Source organism: Halichoeres trimaculatus, unplaced genomic scaffold (genome assembly GCF_033239565.1).
Source record: "Halichoeres trimaculatus isolate MK-OKI-2021-1 unplaced genomic scaffold, fHalTri1.1 fHalTri1_scaffold_15, whole genome shotgun sequence".
In the NCBI taxonomy this organism is placed as follows: Eukaryota; Metazoa; Chordata; class Actinopteri; order Labriformes; family Labridae; genus Halichoeres; species Halichoeres trimaculatus.
Window position 1 is genome coordinate 25,026,136 of NW_027437193.1, and position 18,619 is coordinate 25,044,754.

Genomic DNA, 18,619 nt, shown 5'->3' on the forward strand with positions numbered 1-18,619 from the left:
CAAACCAAATCCATCCATGACACCTACGCTATCTCAGCTGGGGCTTTGTGTCCATTAGCTGCTCACTTGGCATGTTGCAGGGAATGACTAAGCAGCCAGGTCCAGGCGTTGGACGGGACCAGATTCTTACGGTAACAGATGCCAACGAGCAGCGAGGCAGATGACTCATGAGCCCATTATACCCCTCGGAGGAGCTAAAAACAGAGATGTGAGGTGTGAAGAAGAGTTCAGAGGGAAACTGAGTACACCGTCCTCGGACAGGAGACGGGAACAACGAGAGGAGGAAACTCTGGGTTCACATTCAGAGGGGCTGGTGTTTGGCTCCAGTCTCGCTCAGTGCTCCCAAAGTGTCACCAATTAGCTTTGGAAAGACGCCAACTTTTGGTGTTGCAGCCTCCTGAGTGAGTCACAAACCAGTTGACACACTCTTGGAAAGTGTGTAGGAGTTACAAAGAAGACAGGTAAGCTGCTTGGATCTTTGAAAAAGTTAGATTTCAAACACGACTGCAGCTCAAGCTCCTTTCACGCATGAACTCCTGACATTTCTAGATCATTTAGGATATTCAAGGCATGAAATCTCAGAAACTTTCTTTTTACACACAGCTCTCACCGAGGTAGATCACCTGTGTTAGACATGCTCTTACAACTCCTTGAACTCTGTTGGATTTTGGTCAGGGAGGGGTGGGAGAATGGCGCGTACAGAAGGAGGAGGATGGAGCCTGTTCGTAACACTCACACTGGATCCTCCTGAATTTCACAGTTCAGAGGTTTGTGTTCACACATGCTGAAAATTCTTAAATTGCCAATAGCATGTGTAAAAGAGGCTGAAAGACAGATTAGCAGCAGGGCACAGACTCAAAAGGGATGAGTAATGGCAAGAACCTCACGATACAATACACATCACAATACTTGGGTCACGATACAATAATAAACTGACATATTGCCATATTCTACACAGTTAATTTTTTAATTGAAAACAGTTTTTCTATCATATTGCAGTTTTGAATAAAGAAAGTCAGATGCAGTGTTTTATACAGTAACTTAGCTTAAAAACATTAAGTGCATCAAGTTTGTCTCTTAAGCTACTGTGACATTAAATTAATGTGGAAAAGAAATTATCAGGTGAAAGACGTGGTCAGTTGGTTAAACTGATAAATGTCACTTGGTGAAACCAATGTTACTCCTAAAAAATCTAATACTGCACAAAGCATGACAATGATTATTGTTACCTCCGCCAAGAAGGTTGTGTTTTTGGGAGAGTTTGTTTGTCTGTGAACAACATAACTCAAAAAGTAACAAACCGATCTTGATGAAATATTCAGGAAATGTTCAAAATGAGAAAAGGAAGAAGTGATTACATTTTGGAGGTGATCTAGATCACCGTCTGGATCCAGGACTTTTTGAAGGATTATTTATCATTGTGAGATAGGGCTGTTTTCACCATATGTGTATGTAACTCCACCATAAATGGTTGGATTGCTTTGCAAAACAATACAAGAAAAGTTCACCATAATTTCTGACAGATGTAAAAGTACGATCCAGATCCTGGAAATATTCTGCATACTAAGATCCAGAATATGAAATATGAACTGAGTCATCATTATTTTCAACACTGTCAGGAAACAAATTATTGTACAAACCTGCAACTAACACCAAATTGTAGCAGACAGTCTGCTGAAAGGGAGTATAACATTAAAGTAGGACTAAAGTGTTGGTGACAATCAAAACATGCTTGGAGGAGGTCTGTGCTCTCTGAGGGCTTTTCTAGTTTAATCAGTCTATTCCCAAGAATAGAGAGTAAATATTGATGTTTACGGCACCAAAACCCACATCATCAAGTTTAGAAATAAAATATTCTGAATATACTTTGAGATTATATTTATTAAACAGTTTGTGGACAAGTTATAGCGGAGTAGCTCTTCAGTGCCATCTACAGCGGTGGAGGTGCAGAAGGCGTATTGTACTTCTAACTCACCTAAAATAGGAATTTTTATTTTAATAAACATCAATATCAAGAGCTGAAATATCAATATTTTATCACAGGTCAAAGTATCACGATATTTTGTGGTAGAGATAACCTATATGGTTTTTTCTTGGCCGATACCGATACTGATTATTTGTAGTCAAGGAGGCAAATAACCAATATTTGAAGACGATATTAATTTGCAGTCAAAGTGAAAATATTGGTGTCAAAATCTTAAACAATACAAACTCCAACACTTAACTTCATTTAAATACTTTTAAGCATGACTTTATTAAACAGCTCCCAGGCTTAGCAGCATGTTTTATAAAGTTAAAACTTCAAAAAATAAATAGCGAAAGTTTTCTACAGTAAGTTTTCCAAAATTTCAATGTAACTGCAATAACTGTAATAACTGCACAGCTGATTGGCTGTTTCCCCATCCATGGCTCTGCTTGTAACCAATCAGATGGTACTGTGGGTGGGACAGTGCTGGGGACTGAGAAGTGACTGCAGACAGTGGAGCGGCTGCATCAGCAACAACAACGCAGTTTTAAGTTTGTTTCTTATCATCCGTTGGGTTAAAAAAAAGGCCGATGGTGATATGCCTCAAAAATGCCAAATATCGGCCCTGATAATCAGCCCGGCTGATAATCGGTCTATCCCTTTTTTGCGGTATCATTATTTTTTCACAGCTCTAAGACTCATACTACCAAAACTGACGTGTCAGTGTCTGACCAGTATCCACTCAAAACCAAATTCCTTCCCGGATGCTTTTGTCCCCTCAGTGGCAGGGATTGAAAGTTGGGCTCCAGGCTGACTGGGCTGGCCAACAATCAAAAGTCAAATCCAAACCGCAGCCTGGAAGGAAATTCCTAATAGCTACAAACAAATGCTTAACAGTCTTGCGTCAGCTAGGCACACACTTTGACAATGAGTGCATGCATCTCCATCCTCTTTTTCTGCACTCAATAGCAGCATTTCTCGCTCTCTCTCTCTCGGAGCTCATCACAGAGCCGCTTGTGTCTGGAGCTTAATATCACCCAGCAACAGATAGAAATTGAATTCCTTTAATCAGGCTGAGTAACGGCTGGCGAGATAAAAAGGCCATGATTCAGGAGGTGAAAAAGTCTCTGGGTATGTGTCCAGCTAGGTGACACACAGCCTTCTCATGGCCTGCAGGGCACAGGGGTGAGGAGGTGGTTTGGTTCAGTTACAAAGGCCATAAGGTGACAGCTTAATAAGCAATGTGTCTATTTACACAGCTCAAAATGTAGCATACCCCTGAATGAACCCCAACATCAACACAAGCTTCAAACGGACTGATTCTGAAGATGACAAGGCTGCTAAAAGCTCGAACAGCAAGAACAAAAAACAAACTTCCCTTTGTGTTTATGAATATTGTCCCTGAGGAAATAACTTCGGCATGGCTTTAATCTGTAAAAGCAAATAGTAAGACAGATGTTACACAAATACTGATGCACTCAACTGTGTAATGAACATGCTCTCAGCCAGAAAAGATGGATGATTTTAAAAGAAATCTGGCTTCAGAGCTACTACTGAGAGTGATTTTCACTGCTTTCAATTTATCACATACTTCCCAGCATGCACTGCAGCACTACTTTGAAACAGCATCTTTTCTAATGTTGTTCTGAGGGGATGAGATGTCTCATCCAGCCGACTAGACTCCATCACATGTGCCAGCTTTGCACTTTAAAATAGAGACTGTGCCAAATCTGAAACATACAAAGAGGAAACCACCTTCATGAGTTTAATGAGACGTAAACATGGTCCCACGATGAAGGTACTTACTCTTGAGTGTAATAAACATACTTTTATTCTAACAAAGCTATTGCACTTCACCTTTGTTGAACACCCAGACTTTTAGCTGTGGTCCAAATTAAAATTTTGGAAGTCCCCTGGGTCACTTTTAACCAAATTATTAAATTTCCTGACATATCTGAGAAGATCTAATAACAGTTTAATCAAATTTAGGCGTCTGTTTCCTCTCCGAAGTCATTGAAACGCAAGAAAGCCAGCCTCAGACTCCAGATAGGGAGAATTTCTTCAAGGTGAGAAAGTAATACAGCCTGGACTGGGAGGAAGTTAATGACTAGTGGCCTTAAATCCCCGTTTGTGGCTCCTTATTAAAGAAACTTTATTTTCATTCTTCCTCCCATCCATCTCTGCACAGCCAGCCGGCGTTACCGTTGACCCAGCCTGCAGCGAGGCCGCCTCACAGCCGGGGAGAAATCCTGTCAGAATAATGGATTAGGCCCACAGCAGGACACACAGCTGCACGGCGGCGTGATTGTAATGCGGGAGACTTCTCGCAGAAACCTGGGGACAACGATTAGATTGGAAGCAAATCACAGCTTGTCGGCCCCGTGGGAGGCGTCTAACAGGGGGAACGTGTGTCAGGTGACAGGATCCCTCGCTGTGGAGAGAGGACACTGAACACCAGAACCTGCATGGAGTTAACTGTGAACACATGAAACAGGAAGGTGACAAACACAGCGCTCTTTCACTGGTGTTTATAGAGGGTAGGGACCATGACTCGGGTCTGGACACCACCTGTCTTTGTTGAGGCTGTGACGCTGCTTTATGTTGTTGCACAGATGGACCTGCAGCAGGAGTACCTGGTAATGTGTCCGGCCCCGAGGCGGTCTGTCAGTGCCGCGCCTGTGAAAGCCTCACTCACAACTATTTGGCCATGCAGCACATAATTCAGAGCTCCGGTATACAGACGTCTGCCGGGCCCAGCCATCCATCAGAGCGCTTTGTGCCAAGTCAACAGATTCTAGTGGTGGTGGGCAGTGGGGGAAAGGCCTCTCAGGTTGTGTTTCAGCATCGGCAGAGGGTGTGTGTATATTTATTTGTGCGTCCCTCTGGGTGGAAAGAATAGCCCTTTACAGCAGCAGTAAACCACGTCACAGGCCAATATAGCCATCTGCACACCCAGCACTCCTCATTGTCCCGACATGTGAGAGCTCAGCCGTGATACTGCAGCCAATTAACCAAAACTGAAATATTTTATTCACAATCTGGTTCTTGACTTCCAAATAATCTGATCTGCCTGTCAGTCACCTCCATGTAAACCCAAAGACTGTAAGCTTTAATAGTTAACACTAACTTTAATAGCTCAGTCAACCTTAAGTCCTAAAGCAAAGAAAAAGATTCAAGTATAATCTTCTAAATTGCTATTAACACTTCAATTCTGGTCTTAACAGCAGTCAGTAGGTAAAAGATGTTCATTTTACTGATGGGGATGAAAGTGATTAATGCATAATGTTGTAATGTACATAATGTATACACGCCTCTGTTTGAACTATGACTCATAGTGATGCTGCTTTGTCAATACTGTTTGAATGAGTCATTTTCTGCCGAGAAATCAGGAAATCTGGTCTAAAGTCAGAGTAAGGATGGTGAACGTTAGGGATGCACCGATCCAACTTTTCTGGTTCCTAGACTTTGGGTGTCAGTTGATACCGATCTGATACTAGTGTTAAATAATAACCTGCATGCTCTACTGTGGGATAAGACTGGAAATGTTTTGGGTAAAAGACAAAAAATAAGTAGATGAATTACTGAAGTAAATATCTATTTAAACTATAGAATATTCAAATGTTTTGCAGTATTTTGGTAAAAACAAAGCTTCAGAATGTACAAAAAAATCTATGCCAATATAGACTTTTATACCCTGTAGACTGGTGATGCAGCAAAAAAAGTGCATTAAAGGTAACATTTTAGATCAAGTAGCCAAGAGCGCCAGTAAAAAAAAGGTATGGAGCTGTTTGCCTGGATTGACACTATGGATAGGCCCCTTTCCCACCGATACATATCCAGCTTTGAGAGGCACCGATACACCGATACCAGGATCGTTATCAGCGCATCCCTATCAAACATCAGCTGTATAAGACTTTAATCAAAACTGAATTTATGAAATGTATTAACTGATGAGTAATAATTGGATAATAATCACCAAAGAGACCTATAATCAATAACTACTAGGGCTGGGACGATATGCCATTCTCATGATTCTATTCTTTTACAATTTTTGGGGTGCCGATTCAATTTAAATTGCGATTCTTTGATATTTACGATTTTTGCGATTTTTAGTTTGCTTTTTTAACACGAGACTATGTGAAAAAGTTCAATGATGGTGATAATATCTATAGTCCATATCAAGAGCCATATTTTCCCATATGCACATCACGTGAGTCAGAAAAACATTTCACCCTCTGCTGGAGAAAAGTACAAACTTTTTTCCAATCCAGTTTATAAACAAAGACTGAAACAAAGAATTTGAATTTGAAAAAAAAAAAAGTCGGTTTTTTGGCAAAGAATCATGGTTTTGATATTGTCAAACAAAAAAAATCCTGATGTATTAATTTTCTATTTTTTTTCTCACACCCCTAATAACTACTAATCAAAAATAGCATATTTTGAAATATAAAATAATCTATTTATCAATAAAAAAAATGAAGCTAAAATAGTTTTGGTAGTCAATAATCATTTTCTGTTTCCTTCAATCTGCCTTTCAATGACAGCTCTTTGACATGAGGCAAGTTTTTCCTCACCACTGTTATTTTGCTAATTGCTGCAAACAGCTCTGTTTATGGTCGATTAAGATGAGACAAAACTGACTCTTATGCTGTGCTATGAAAGTGGATCTCATCCTTTCTTGATGTTGGGTCTTTTTTAAGATGAACAACTCAAAAGTAAGAGAGTAGAACGTTTGTTCAGGACTATTTATGAAGTACAATTCATTAAAGACTGCAACTAATAAAACAGTAATGAGACAAACTAAATAACAGGCTGATAACAGAGATAATATGGGAGGTATTGGATAATAGTGAAAAACTGTCTCTGCATTTTCCATGATGGTTTTACTGTGAATCTCATTAAAAGTAATGTTTAAGTTAATGCGGTTGGTACGTTGCCATTACTGGGGATATGATTATTGTCTTCACATCGGTCACTTCATAAGACAGCTCAGCTTGCCAAAATAACCCAAATGTAGAAACTAGAGACAAACCAAATCATAAATGATTCCAGTAACAGGGATATTCCTGAATCAAACAATTTCCTGTCAGTTTAAATTCAGAGTCCCAACGACACCAAAGGTAGGAAAACTTTCAGAAACCAGCAGATAAACAGGCTCAGAGGATCTGTGTGGTCAGCGTAAATGATGTGAAATTTGTACGCTGAGTGTGGCTGTTCATGTTTACCTGTGAGCATCAGAGCACGATAGCATTGGCAGAGCTAAAGCCAGCCACAGGAAGGTGGCAACACTACAGCTTTGACATGACATATGACTGACATTTAGGGCCCACAATAAAACTATATATATAACAGTATATAACAAGTTCAACCTTCTTTTCAGCTAAAGGTGCAAACCCTGAACTTATAACATTGTTTTATGCTTTGTATGTCTTCTCTCTAAAAACAATAATGTTTGATTTGTTATAATAATTGACAGATGGGATGATTTTTAGCAGGAGCTTGGGGACGACAGAGGCTGTAGTCTACATCACAAAGGTCACTGGTTTCTTTCTTATCTCTGTCTTATCCAATTAAGACCAAAAACTCCCCTAAAAGCCCATTTCTATACCTAATGAGCTGTTTCCCATCAACACAGTGCTGTTCAGCAGATAAATCAGTGCATCCCTACTGTTCTTATTTGTACAGGGATGCCTTTTTATGTAAAAACTGGATAGGGTGTGGAAAAAAACAAACTTTTTTTTATAAAATGCAAGGTGAATTACTTTCATTATTTTTAAGTGTTATTTTAAGAGTGGAACATTTCTTTTGATGATTTTTAGTAGAGTTCATTATGACCAAAATAGACATGCCATTAAATTCACAGTGTCATTAACATCTGTAAAGTATTGGTCCAATTGTTCAGAGTGACACCTGTGTGCTGGGGAAAATGCAAGGGAGTTACATTAGTAAAAGATCACACAGCAGAGAGGATTTCCTCACCATAGTGGGGGAGACATCAGTGTCACTAATAACATCAGGTTACACTAAGCGTGAAGATGAGCCAATAAAAAGAGCCAGCATGCACTGACACAGGACACTGGGACAGTCTCATGCTCACTTGCAGCTTTTGTGCAAGTGTCTACATCTGTGAATTTCCTGCTTCAACATCTCCAAATGTCTCCTCCTGTCCACTCCCAACGGGTGACACAAGAGGTGCTGTTTGAACCCCTGAGGTACAGTGGCCCTGCCGCTCTGCTGTTCCTGCAAAATCCGCACAGTGGAGGCACCAGAGAGATAATCCTGCAATGTCCCAGATCTTTACTGGGGCCGAGCCCCTGATGGGAGCCCGAAATGAGATTTGAATGAAGCACAGGCCACATTTCAATCACAGGGAAGAGTTTGGTGAAGGGGCAGCAGGGGATTTGTGGCAGGGGAGCGCTCTCAAGCATGCAGTGTATTACCAAAAAAATTACTCTGAGCAAAAATATGCTTCCTGCCAGTTCTTAGGGCACTGAGCGTGATTGAAATTCATGACTGACCACCTCAACTTGGAGTCACACTCCTTGGGAACTACAAATCCGCAATAGCAATATCACAACAGGTTAGCAGTGTCACATCTCCTGAGCAGAAACCAGAGAAAGAAAAACATGTTCATTATCTAGGCTGTACGGCCACACAGCTGAGCACACATCACAGCATACAAAGTATTTACCATTTTATTCTCTCATACACTCTTCCTCTCTGTTGCACCTTTTTTTTTTTTACTTTTTAAGAACTGTGATCAGAAACTTAAGAAAACAGCAAAGACCAAAATTAAAAACACTCAGAACTTCATTTTTAGGAAACTATCTGAATCCAAACATGCATTCTCTGTCAAACAGGCTGAACACAGCAGTTCCTAAATCTCACACTGCACTGCACAGATCAGGACGACAGGTTGTAATTCTGTCACTGAAAGAAGAGGGGAAAATGTTGGAGTCACAGTGATGCAAAGTTGAGGAGGACAGATTCAGAGAGATGTTTTGAATGACATGACTGAGGCTGAACCAAACAATGAAGCATGTGAGGTGGAGGAGCTTCGCCTAGTGACCATCATGCAAAACAAAGGTGATGAGTCAAACAGAGGAGAGACCCCAGGCTCACACACACGCAGCCCACGGTTCTCCTGGAGGACAGTGTGAGGTCTGGGTCAGTCTTAAACTTACCGAGCTTTCCTCGGGACTCCTCGAGCTTCTGGATCTGGTTCTCCAGAAAGAACATGGCCACTGCGAAAGCCAGCAGCGCCAGAAGCTGCAACTTGGGCGGCATCATGACTCTAAGCAGCCCCATCAAATCATCCAGAGAGGGATTTGGTCAGTCCATGCTCAGATGAGAAGACACTGGAAACACACATGCATTGAGAGCGACGACGGTGATTGCAAAGCGGCAGAGTGTCTGTGCATGGCCCTCTCTCTGCTTCTGTTTCTTTCTCTCTTCGTGTGAGTGGATATCTCCCAGTGTTCAGATCCTTTGGTTACCTCATATGCGATGTGTGCATGCCCGGCTCATTGATTTCATTAATTCATTTCCTAATAGCAGAACGCCGTTAGAGCCTTAGGGATTTCTCCAGAGAGAGTGTTTGTCCCTCCGGCGTGTGCGATCGCTGGTACCCGCTGCTGCTGCCTGCGTCCCCCATGTAGCGCTGTCCTGTCCCATCCAGTGTGTTCAGCAGCGCACCACGGACACATTACTACGATCACCACCCAGGCTATTGGATGTATCAACAGTCCACCACACAGGAGAGGATTACTATTCGTCGACTGTAGCTGTCTGTTCAATCCGGATTGGACAGTTTTCACACGCTGACCTGAACTTGGACGGCAGGTGTCGCACTTACACTTAAAACCGCTTCAGCTGTAGAGGCGAGGAAGAACACTTTTAGTCGACCGTCTAAAATGCCTGTTCTAAAGAAACGTCAAATCACAATTTTCCTTTTCTCAACAATGACACACGTTTCTATAAATCACAAAAATAATGTTAAATTGATTCATTTCATAGAGTATTGAATATTTAAACAGAAAAAAGAGACAAACCACAATATTTAACAGTCAGGCGCGGCGTGGCAGCCCTTTGGTAAATATAGGAGTCCTCATTGTAGTTTTCGCTAACAAAGCAGGCTGTAAAATGTCGGGAGAGGTATATCTCCTGTGGCTCTTCTCTTTAATACAAACGGTGAGTTTATTCCACACTAAAATGGGATTCATTGATAGCGTTACAGAGGTCTGTCTCCGTGGTAACAACACTGGGTGATGTAGAGAGCTGTCTAACGGTTAGTTCAGGTCTATGAGCTGCATCCTGCTTCGCCTGGAGCTTCAAAATGACGTGGCTTACCGTCAAAATCTGAGCTCCGGTGTCGGAAAGTGAAGCCTCTTAAGGGATAAATTATCAGATGGGCGGCTAGTGCTATGCTTAAACCTTTTAGTATATCAAAGCGTTTGTTTTAAAAGAGTGAGACTTCCGGTGTTACCATAATTACTCAACCCCTTTCAAATCTGTGCCCCACTCTTCCAAAAGAAACATTTGGGGTTATGAATTTTAAGTTAACACGACAGTTTCCTGAACCTTGAAAGTGAAAACTGTTCATTCAACTATCCGGAAGAGTTGAAGTGCCTCAAACAAAAAGCTGCTACAGTCAGTTCTGTGTTTCTAACTTTGACAGCAAGACTTTTACGGAAGCAAATGGTTTTGATACACCTCAGAGTGACACATCTTGTTAATGTATCTACGTTTTCAGCCAAATTCCCCTCATACAAAGCAGTCTTATATTATTGTGCTTTGATATTTCATAAGTTATACAAACAAAATTTATGGCAAATTATAAGAGAAGAATTAGTATTCTCATAGCTCAGCCATGTTAAAAAGACACAGCTTTTTAATGCCATCTAATCAGACATACCAATAATGGGCAACAGACAACAGATAAACTTCCTCTATTGTTTGTTACGATGGCTAATAAAACATAATTTCAAGTTTGGAGTTATATAAAAGAGACTAAATTTGAATTGCATAACAAATGTTTGTGTTGTGTCAATCATCAATTGAGGACTGTTTCTAATTTTTGTAGAAAAAATAAATGCAGAATCCAGTGTAAGTTATCCCATGCAAGGTACTTGTCTTGATGTCATTGTACAAAAACAATGATCAGAAGAAAATCACACAATGAATATCTGTGTAGAAAGTTATTAAAGAAAAATACTTTTACTGTTAGGTAACATAAGAAGTGAGCAGACACAGGTGCTGTTGTTGAGGACTCTCCAAGATGATGGGGGTTTTAAATATCTCAAAGTATCAAAATAAACATTCCAACCTACAACCTGTGTTTTAATTATATCATCTCCTTTGCTGAACAATGAGTGAACAATTAAATGAAAAATTTTAGTCCTTTCATTATCTAAACTGTGTCTGTCTTCTTCCATTCAGCTGTCGGCGTACACAGCCGACCTGTCGTCTGAAGCATGCAGGGACCTGGGCTTCTCCAGCAACCTGCTGTGCAGCTCCTGTGACCTGCTGGGGGAGTTCAGCCTCACCAAGCTCCAGCCCGACTGCCGGCAGTGCTGCCAGCAGGAGGCCCAGATGGAGGCGCGCAAGGTAAGAGGAACAACAGAGCTGAGAGAAGCGACAAACAAGAAGTGATTACCTGTGTGGACAGGGTCACAGCGAGGAGTGTAACTTAAAAGATTAGTGTGAATAGAGTAATTCAGGGTTACCCAAAGTGCAGGCAGGGTTATGTTTAATAGAAAAGCATGTAGGGTTATTTTTGGCTGCGTGCTGGGACTTTGTACAACTGATGACGCACAAAAGTTGTTGTATTTATTTTAGTGTGTTTTGCTGTCATTTTAACTGGGTTTGAAGCGAGGAAAAGCACCCAGAGGACCGCCCTGTCAGACTGCGTCATGTTTATTGTCAGGATCACACCCACCAGTCTTTGAACTGCTGCTAAAAACAACCTGGTTTAAGACACTTTGCAGCTGTGCATCAGACCCGAGCTGCCACACACAAACCCTGTCACTGTCTGTTTCAATCCTTCTCTCTGATCTTCTGAAGCAATGCTCCTTAACCGCAGCTCGACTCTCCCCGTGGGGTCCGAGTTTTGCAGTAACAGACCAGCTGTAACCAGTTAGGAGGTGTTAGCATGCGCTCATTGCTCCAGTGATTACATGGAGTTCAAAAAGGAGTCCCTGCTGAGCCCTGACGGGTAAACACTGAGTCAACTGATGGCGGAAAAACAATGTCATTTTTCTTTGATTAAGCAAAGCCCCCCAGAGCGTGTGTGGTATCCTAGCAACAGAACCTTGGAAACAGGCCAGCGCACACCTCATTACACCTCTTGATGATAACCCCGTTTCAAACAGACTCTTAGAGAAGCGATTACTTTGCTTCCTCCTCAGGATTTGAGTGAAAATGTCGGTTCGACGAGCGCTTGGCTGTCTCCAGCTGCTCTCTGGGGGGAGCAGCAGAAATGACAGTGTCACTAAGCACATTTTCTCCTCAGCAGCAACAATTATCTGCCTTAAGAATTCTTTCACTCTCGCAATTGGCATCAGTGCCGAATCATTAAACCCTCTGAGAAATGGCTTATTTTGCAGCCTGGTCGATTAGGAAGATTCACTGAGCATGGAGGGCATTTCAGACACATCAGCAGCACCTCAGCTTCCCTGCTCAGAGGAGGAAAAACCATCCTCCAAGCCTCAGACTGATGCACTGAATCCTCCTCATTGACAGGGATGATAAGAAAGTAAAACTTGTTTCATGTTGGTTTGTAATCCCCGACAATCAGGGGATTAGCTCATTAGGAGAGACATTTGAAATGTTATGATGCTCCAACAAGTCCACTCAGAGCGTTTCTGTCATTTGTTTCCTGCGTGCAGGAGAGTCGTGTCTCTGGTCTGTTTGTGGAAATGAAAAGCACGGAAATTAAATTTCAGCTGTGCCGGATTGTTTACAGAGAGACAGCGTGAGGAGAGGAAGTGTTGAGGAGAACATCTCAGCTTTGCATGCTGATTTAATTTGCTGCGTGAACCAGTCACATCAAGCTGTTTACTGCCCTCCTCCCTGAAACCCCCAGCAGAGCAGCGTCGTGAAATACTGCCGTGACACTCCAATTTCCTCTAACTCATTGTACAGTGGTGCTGGAGCTTTGATTACAAGTGAACCTTGCATAAACTGTCATCCATCAGCTCTGCTCCATATGCACAGACTCAGGGTTTAATGACCCCCGTGGAGTCGCCTGGACACGTTTATGAATCAGCCTGTCTGAATCAAATTACAGCTGCAGAGCAGGAGTCCTACCTCTGTGTCTGTCTGTGCATTCATGTGTGAACTCATGTGCATCCTTATGTTGTGTGTGTGTGTGCACACAGCTCTACCCTGGGGCCATCCTGGAGGTGTGTGGATGAAAATTGGGGAGGTTCCCTCAAGTCCAAGGTAAGCTCTTCACTTTAGTCAACCTGAACTTAGGGATTGGATCTGATTTTAACTAAAGACTGTATGAAGAAAACTTGATGATCTCACCCATTGATTTCTGAAGAAGTGTTAACAGGATCAAAATTGATAGTGCAGTTGATGACTTCTTCTAACTTTCAGCCAGTGATAGTGAAACTGGTGTATAGGTAGGTAGGTAGAGTAGAGACCAGGGCTGGACAATTAATTGGATTTTAATCGGGATTTCAATTTTGCCATCTGACAATCATAAAAACAATATAATTGAAGAAAAACAATTAATATGCCACACAGTGTAGATGTTTGCAAGTTCCTGTGCTTCATAGCTCTTCTGTGTTCCATGTGCAGCCACAGCGAGTGTGTGTGACTTATGTGTATCAATAATACTTTATGTGCCACTTGCTGGTTCTTTAAAGTTGTGTTGTAATTCAATGCTGAAGTTTTTGAATAAAAGAATAATTGTGTTCATTAATTGTGATTTCAATATCACTTAAAATAATCAGGATTCTTATTTTTACCATAATCGCCCAGCCCTAGTAGAGACCATAGCCACCTGGAGATGTGCCACAACAGACCCACAACTTCAGCAGATCAGCGGCACATTTTCAGTCTAGAAAAGAGATTTAGAGACTGAAAAAAAGTTTATGCTCAACACTGTTGTATTTGGTTCTGCTGTGAACGTATTGGGGACCAGTGGGATTTCCCTGGAAGATAAAGCCAACGTACATGATTATCTCGGCCAGTTACATGTCATAAATTGATTTTCTGTATTTTTTTAATTCATTAAACAGAAAAATACACAAGGTAATCCCATAGATTTATGAACATGACGAACATTCTAAGTGCTCAAAAATTTTCTTAAAACCCTTGTGTTTTTTTAAGCGTTGAACATCAATGTGTAATAAACAAAAAGGTAGTCCACTTTATGGGGGAAAACAAACAACCAATGAGAAAAATTATTCATTGAAATATTAATCCAGAGCCAATCGTAACTAGGGATGGGTCCCAAATTAGGTACTTTTATAGCTACTGACCGAATTCTGTCAAAAGTACCGGGTACCAATTCACAAAAGATCAAAAGGTGCCATGTTTAGGTACCTAAATATATCTTTGTGACTGTGAGACAGAGGAAGAGGAGGCAATTTTCTATGCTGGACATGAACACAGCATTATAAGGTCATATTGAAGAATAATTATGTTAAATAAAAAAAAAATCATTATATTATTTAACAAATTGATGTTTTTTTTTTACCACATTAACACAAAAAAGTACCAAATGTGAAAGATGCCTATTCCTAATCAAAGCAACCAACCAATTGCTAGCTGTAAAGAAAGAGTGTGTAACGCATTTATTAGACCACCTGTCATTATAAAATAAGACCACCCCGTATCATGGAGTGCTTTAACTCGGACACTTTGTCTTTCAGAGATTTTCCTTCCATTTACTGTTTTGAGCAGGAGTTAGGAGTCTCAAACTGATTTTATGTTTTCAAATTGGGGCCAAACTACTGAAATTGTCTGACGAGTCAGAAATTTCTCAAAATTAATGTAAAAACACCAAAACACATTTTTTTCTGTTGAGGAATGAAAGTTATAATAACAATGTGCTTTAATTTTTGTGGCCTTTCGTAAAACAGTAAATTTGACAACTCGTGGATAACAACAATAATTATATTTTAGCATCAAATATATCATTTTGATTACAGAGCTTGCACATCCTCAACCATTAACTATGTCACAAACATAAATAATGTTTGATAGTCAGCTTTATACTGCTGATTTAGGGGTAGTAAACACCGTACACTGGGTGGTGCTCTATAAATTTGTTAAACACTGTAAGTCAGAAGTAATATTTTGTTTAACTTGAAAGAGTTTACACTAAACATTAATCAGTATCAGTTTTCAGGTGGATGTGCCATGATTTAGGATGGGAAACATGCCTCACCATTCAGGGGACGTTGAGATGACCTGTCAGCAGCCACACTACTGACTGCACACTGTATTTCTGCAGACTTTTTTTTAAAGGCCATTTATTTTTGAGGGCTCTCTTAGACAGAAAATCTTGTAGGTTTTATGATGTAGATTGTTGAATAAATGAGTCTTAAAGTGTTTCCGGCCTGACCTACAGACAATGTACAGTCATTAATTCTGTTTGCTTGTACACTAAAGGAGTCATTGTGTTCTTGTTTCACCTTTAGAGATCCTCTCTGCAGTAGGTGGTCTAAAAGTCGAGGTCAAATTTCAAACAGGCCTCTGACGTGATTTTTATTGTCTGTGTTTCCGGAGCAGACCTCCCGTCACCGCTCAGTGTAACATTTGGTTAATTCAGCGTCAGGTTACATTGACAGGAGGAAACGTCTGTCTGTGCCATATGGCCGTCTCGTTTGTTTGCTTCAGCTGTAGCCGCTCTGTGTTCTCAACTGTCTGTGCTGCTGCTGTTAACGCCACATTCTCAGGAGAGTTTGCAGTTGTCACGAATTACAAAGCTCAGTGCTAAAGCAGAAAGGCTAATCGAGTGATTGATTAGTCAACATTTGTCTCACCACTGTGTTTTTTTCTGCTCAGCTTTTGTCAGGAGCGACAAGCCGAAGATGTTCAAGGGTCTTCAGATCAAGGTAGGGGGTGATAACTCGTGTTATAACTGATTAAAGTCATAATTAGACACATTAAGCTTTATGTGGGAGCTGATAAATCAGATCAGGGTGATAAGAAGGCTTCGCCAACATTTCCCTGAATATATTAGGTTGTACTGAGGGCAAACCTGCTGTCCTCACACGTCTCTCCTCTTTTTCTCTCTTTCACACTCAACCCCCTCCCACACTGCAGTATGTGAGAGGCTCAGATCCTGTGCTCAAGCTTTTGGACGATAACGGGAACATCGCTGAAGAACTCAGCATCCTCAAGTGGAACACAGACAGCGTGGAGGAGTTTCTGAGTGAGAAACTAGACCGAATATAGACACAAAAGTCCAACTTCTTTGTTTTTAGTTCTAAGTTAAAGGGTTGGTTCGCCTGAATTATGATCCCTCTAGTGGACTGTAGCCGTGCAGATGGATGGAGATATCAGTTTCCAACTTCATTGAATTACTTGAGTGTTTGAGCAACAAAAAGAAAAAATGCAACCATTCATATTCATATTCCAGGTTAGAAAATAAAAGTGTCCGTGTGGCTACAGACAACTAGAGGTGAGTTTGATAACTTTCTAGTCATAACTTTGGCGAAGCAACAATTTATTTTCCTAATTGTATCCAACTTTGCCTTGATAGATGGTTGTTCAATAACTGCTCTGTGTGACTGTTTTGTATAACATAAAGTTCTTGTCTAAATTTGACCAAATAACTGAGGGTTTGATGAAAATGATCGCGTGGCCTGGAGAGGCAGCACACCCAGATTATAAACTCAACATCACAGACTAATGATGATAAATTTAGAAATCTATCCTGCACATCATGAGTTGTCCCTCGTCCATCCGTCTAGTTTTCTTGTATAATTTTTTTTTATAATGCTCAACATGGTGACTGATTGGGTTTGTGGTTAAAAATGAGTCCCAGTTTTTCTCTGCATGCAGGAGTTTGAGCTGAAGCACACGTTAGTGAAGACGTCACAGTAAACCAGAGCTGGAATGTGACGTCTGATGTACATGTGTGTTTGTCTGCCCCTCCAGCCTCAGAGAGAAACTGGATTTATTTTCCAGGATGTCTGTTTTTTGAGCGAGTGAGGCGATTGATGAAATATGCAACAATAAACAAAGTCTGAAGGTACCTCTGTAAAAAGTGACTCTTATTTCCCACGTGTGTGAAAAACATTTTGCGCTTTCATTTTTCCTGGCACAGGTAACAAATGATCTGTCCATGTATCAGCCTGATCTTTACACAAGCAATGATTGTGCTGACATCTAGTGGTCTCTTACAACATTGCAGCAAATTGCTTCAGCAAGTGGCTATTAAGTTAAAATGTGCCTGTTAGGCTCTTAAAGTGCCAAAAATTAAGCTACATATGTGATTTTCATTATTTTTCACAAGTTGTTTTGTTTATAATGAGTGGATGAGCAAATCAAAACCCACCCGATCACCTTCTTCAGAGCAAGAGTATTGAATAATTTAGCTGAACGGCATAAGTAATCCAATACAGCCTTGACATATGGAGTGTTGTTGCTTGCCCTGGAAATAATTGGAAAAGTTGTGTTGCTAACATGTATTAGATTAACATACAGAGAAATAAATGAGTGATGCACGATATATCGGTACCAATATCGGTATCCGTTGGTCATTTTTTTAACATACCAGTATCAGCTGGTGTGTAAAATTAGGCTGATATTTACTCATTAGCTGTCGGCCATTTTCAGAGCATCTTGAACGATCTTTCAAGACTCAAATAATATTGTTTTTTATGACAATACAAACACCAAAACTACCTAAGAAGAGTGGACAAGGAAAACATGTTAGAAAATAGAGGGAGGTATTTGATAATTCAGTTTGTATGATTTTCAGTCTATTCACAATTTGATCATCTCAGATTGTTTTTTTTTTCTTACCAATATTAATATCGGTAAATATTGGTTATCGGCCATAACTGCAATATTACAATCAGTATCGGCCAAAATTTTCACATCGGTGCACCCCTAAAATTAATAACATAAAAAATTGCAATCTGCAAAAAACTTTGACATACAGCTCAACTTCTTTTACTGATCTATAATGCAGTCAGGTATGCAAATGTGTCAGTCTTCATGTTTGCAAAGTGTTTTAAAGAACGATGTAGAGATGACTCAAGTATATGTCAAAACATTAAAACCAAGAATTTGAAAAAGTGAACAATTAAATGGTAATTACACAAAACACATGAATCTACAAATATAGAGTAAACTTATTTCCTTTAAACTAAACCTAACTCCCTCTTTTACTTCATAAATTGTGTTGCCTACAGACAGTATGAAGCATTGTAAAAACACAGCAAACTGCAGACACAGACTGTTGGTTACAGATGAACACGTGGTTCTGGTCCCGCTTTAATCCCTCAGGAGTGCCTGCTCTGGTTCTCTTTATAGAGTCCTGACAGACAAACCTCTTCCCTTCCCAGGTAACTGAAACAAAGGACAGGGTATACAGAAGGCAAATCATAGTAAAGTTGTGGGTTTTTTTAAGAATGTGATAACATGTCAAAAAGATTTTTAAAAAGTAGAAAACTGAAACAAGTT

At 40.5% G+C, this 18,619-nt stretch overlaps 2 protein-coding genes across 2 annotated transcripts in view; one reads left to right on the forward strand and one right to left on the reverse strand.

Moving 5' to 3' along the window:
- The window catches only part of hs2st1a (heparan sulfate 2-O-sulfotransferase 1a), a 40,173-nt gene extending 30,384 nt beyond the window's left edge, over positions 1 to 9,789 (reverse strand). Inside the window, exon 1 of the mRNA XM_074688743.1 lies at positions 9,151 to 9,789. Coding sequence (XP_074544844.1) covers positions 9,151 to 9,274 — 124 coding nt within the window. The 5' untranslated portion in view covers positions 9,275 to 9,789. The remainder of the gene's footprint in view (positions 1 to 9,150) is intronic.
- A 292-nt stretch (positions 9,790 to 10,081) lies between these two features.
- On the forward strand, positions 10,082 to 17,183 carry selenof (selenoprotein F). The gene is made up of 5 exons (XM_074688744.1): positions 10,082 to 10,156; positions 11,405 to 11,572; positions 13,345 to 13,408; positions 15,989 to 16,038; positions 16,250 to 17,183. The coding sequence occupies exons 1-5, from the start codon at positions 10,109 to 10,111 to the stop codon at positions 16,379 to 16,381; spliced, it is 462 nt and encodes a 153-aa protein (XP_074544845.1). The 5' UTR covers positions 10,082 to 10,108; the 3' UTR covers positions 16,382 to 17,183.
- Positions 17,184 to 18,619: the final 1,436 nt, after the last annotated feature.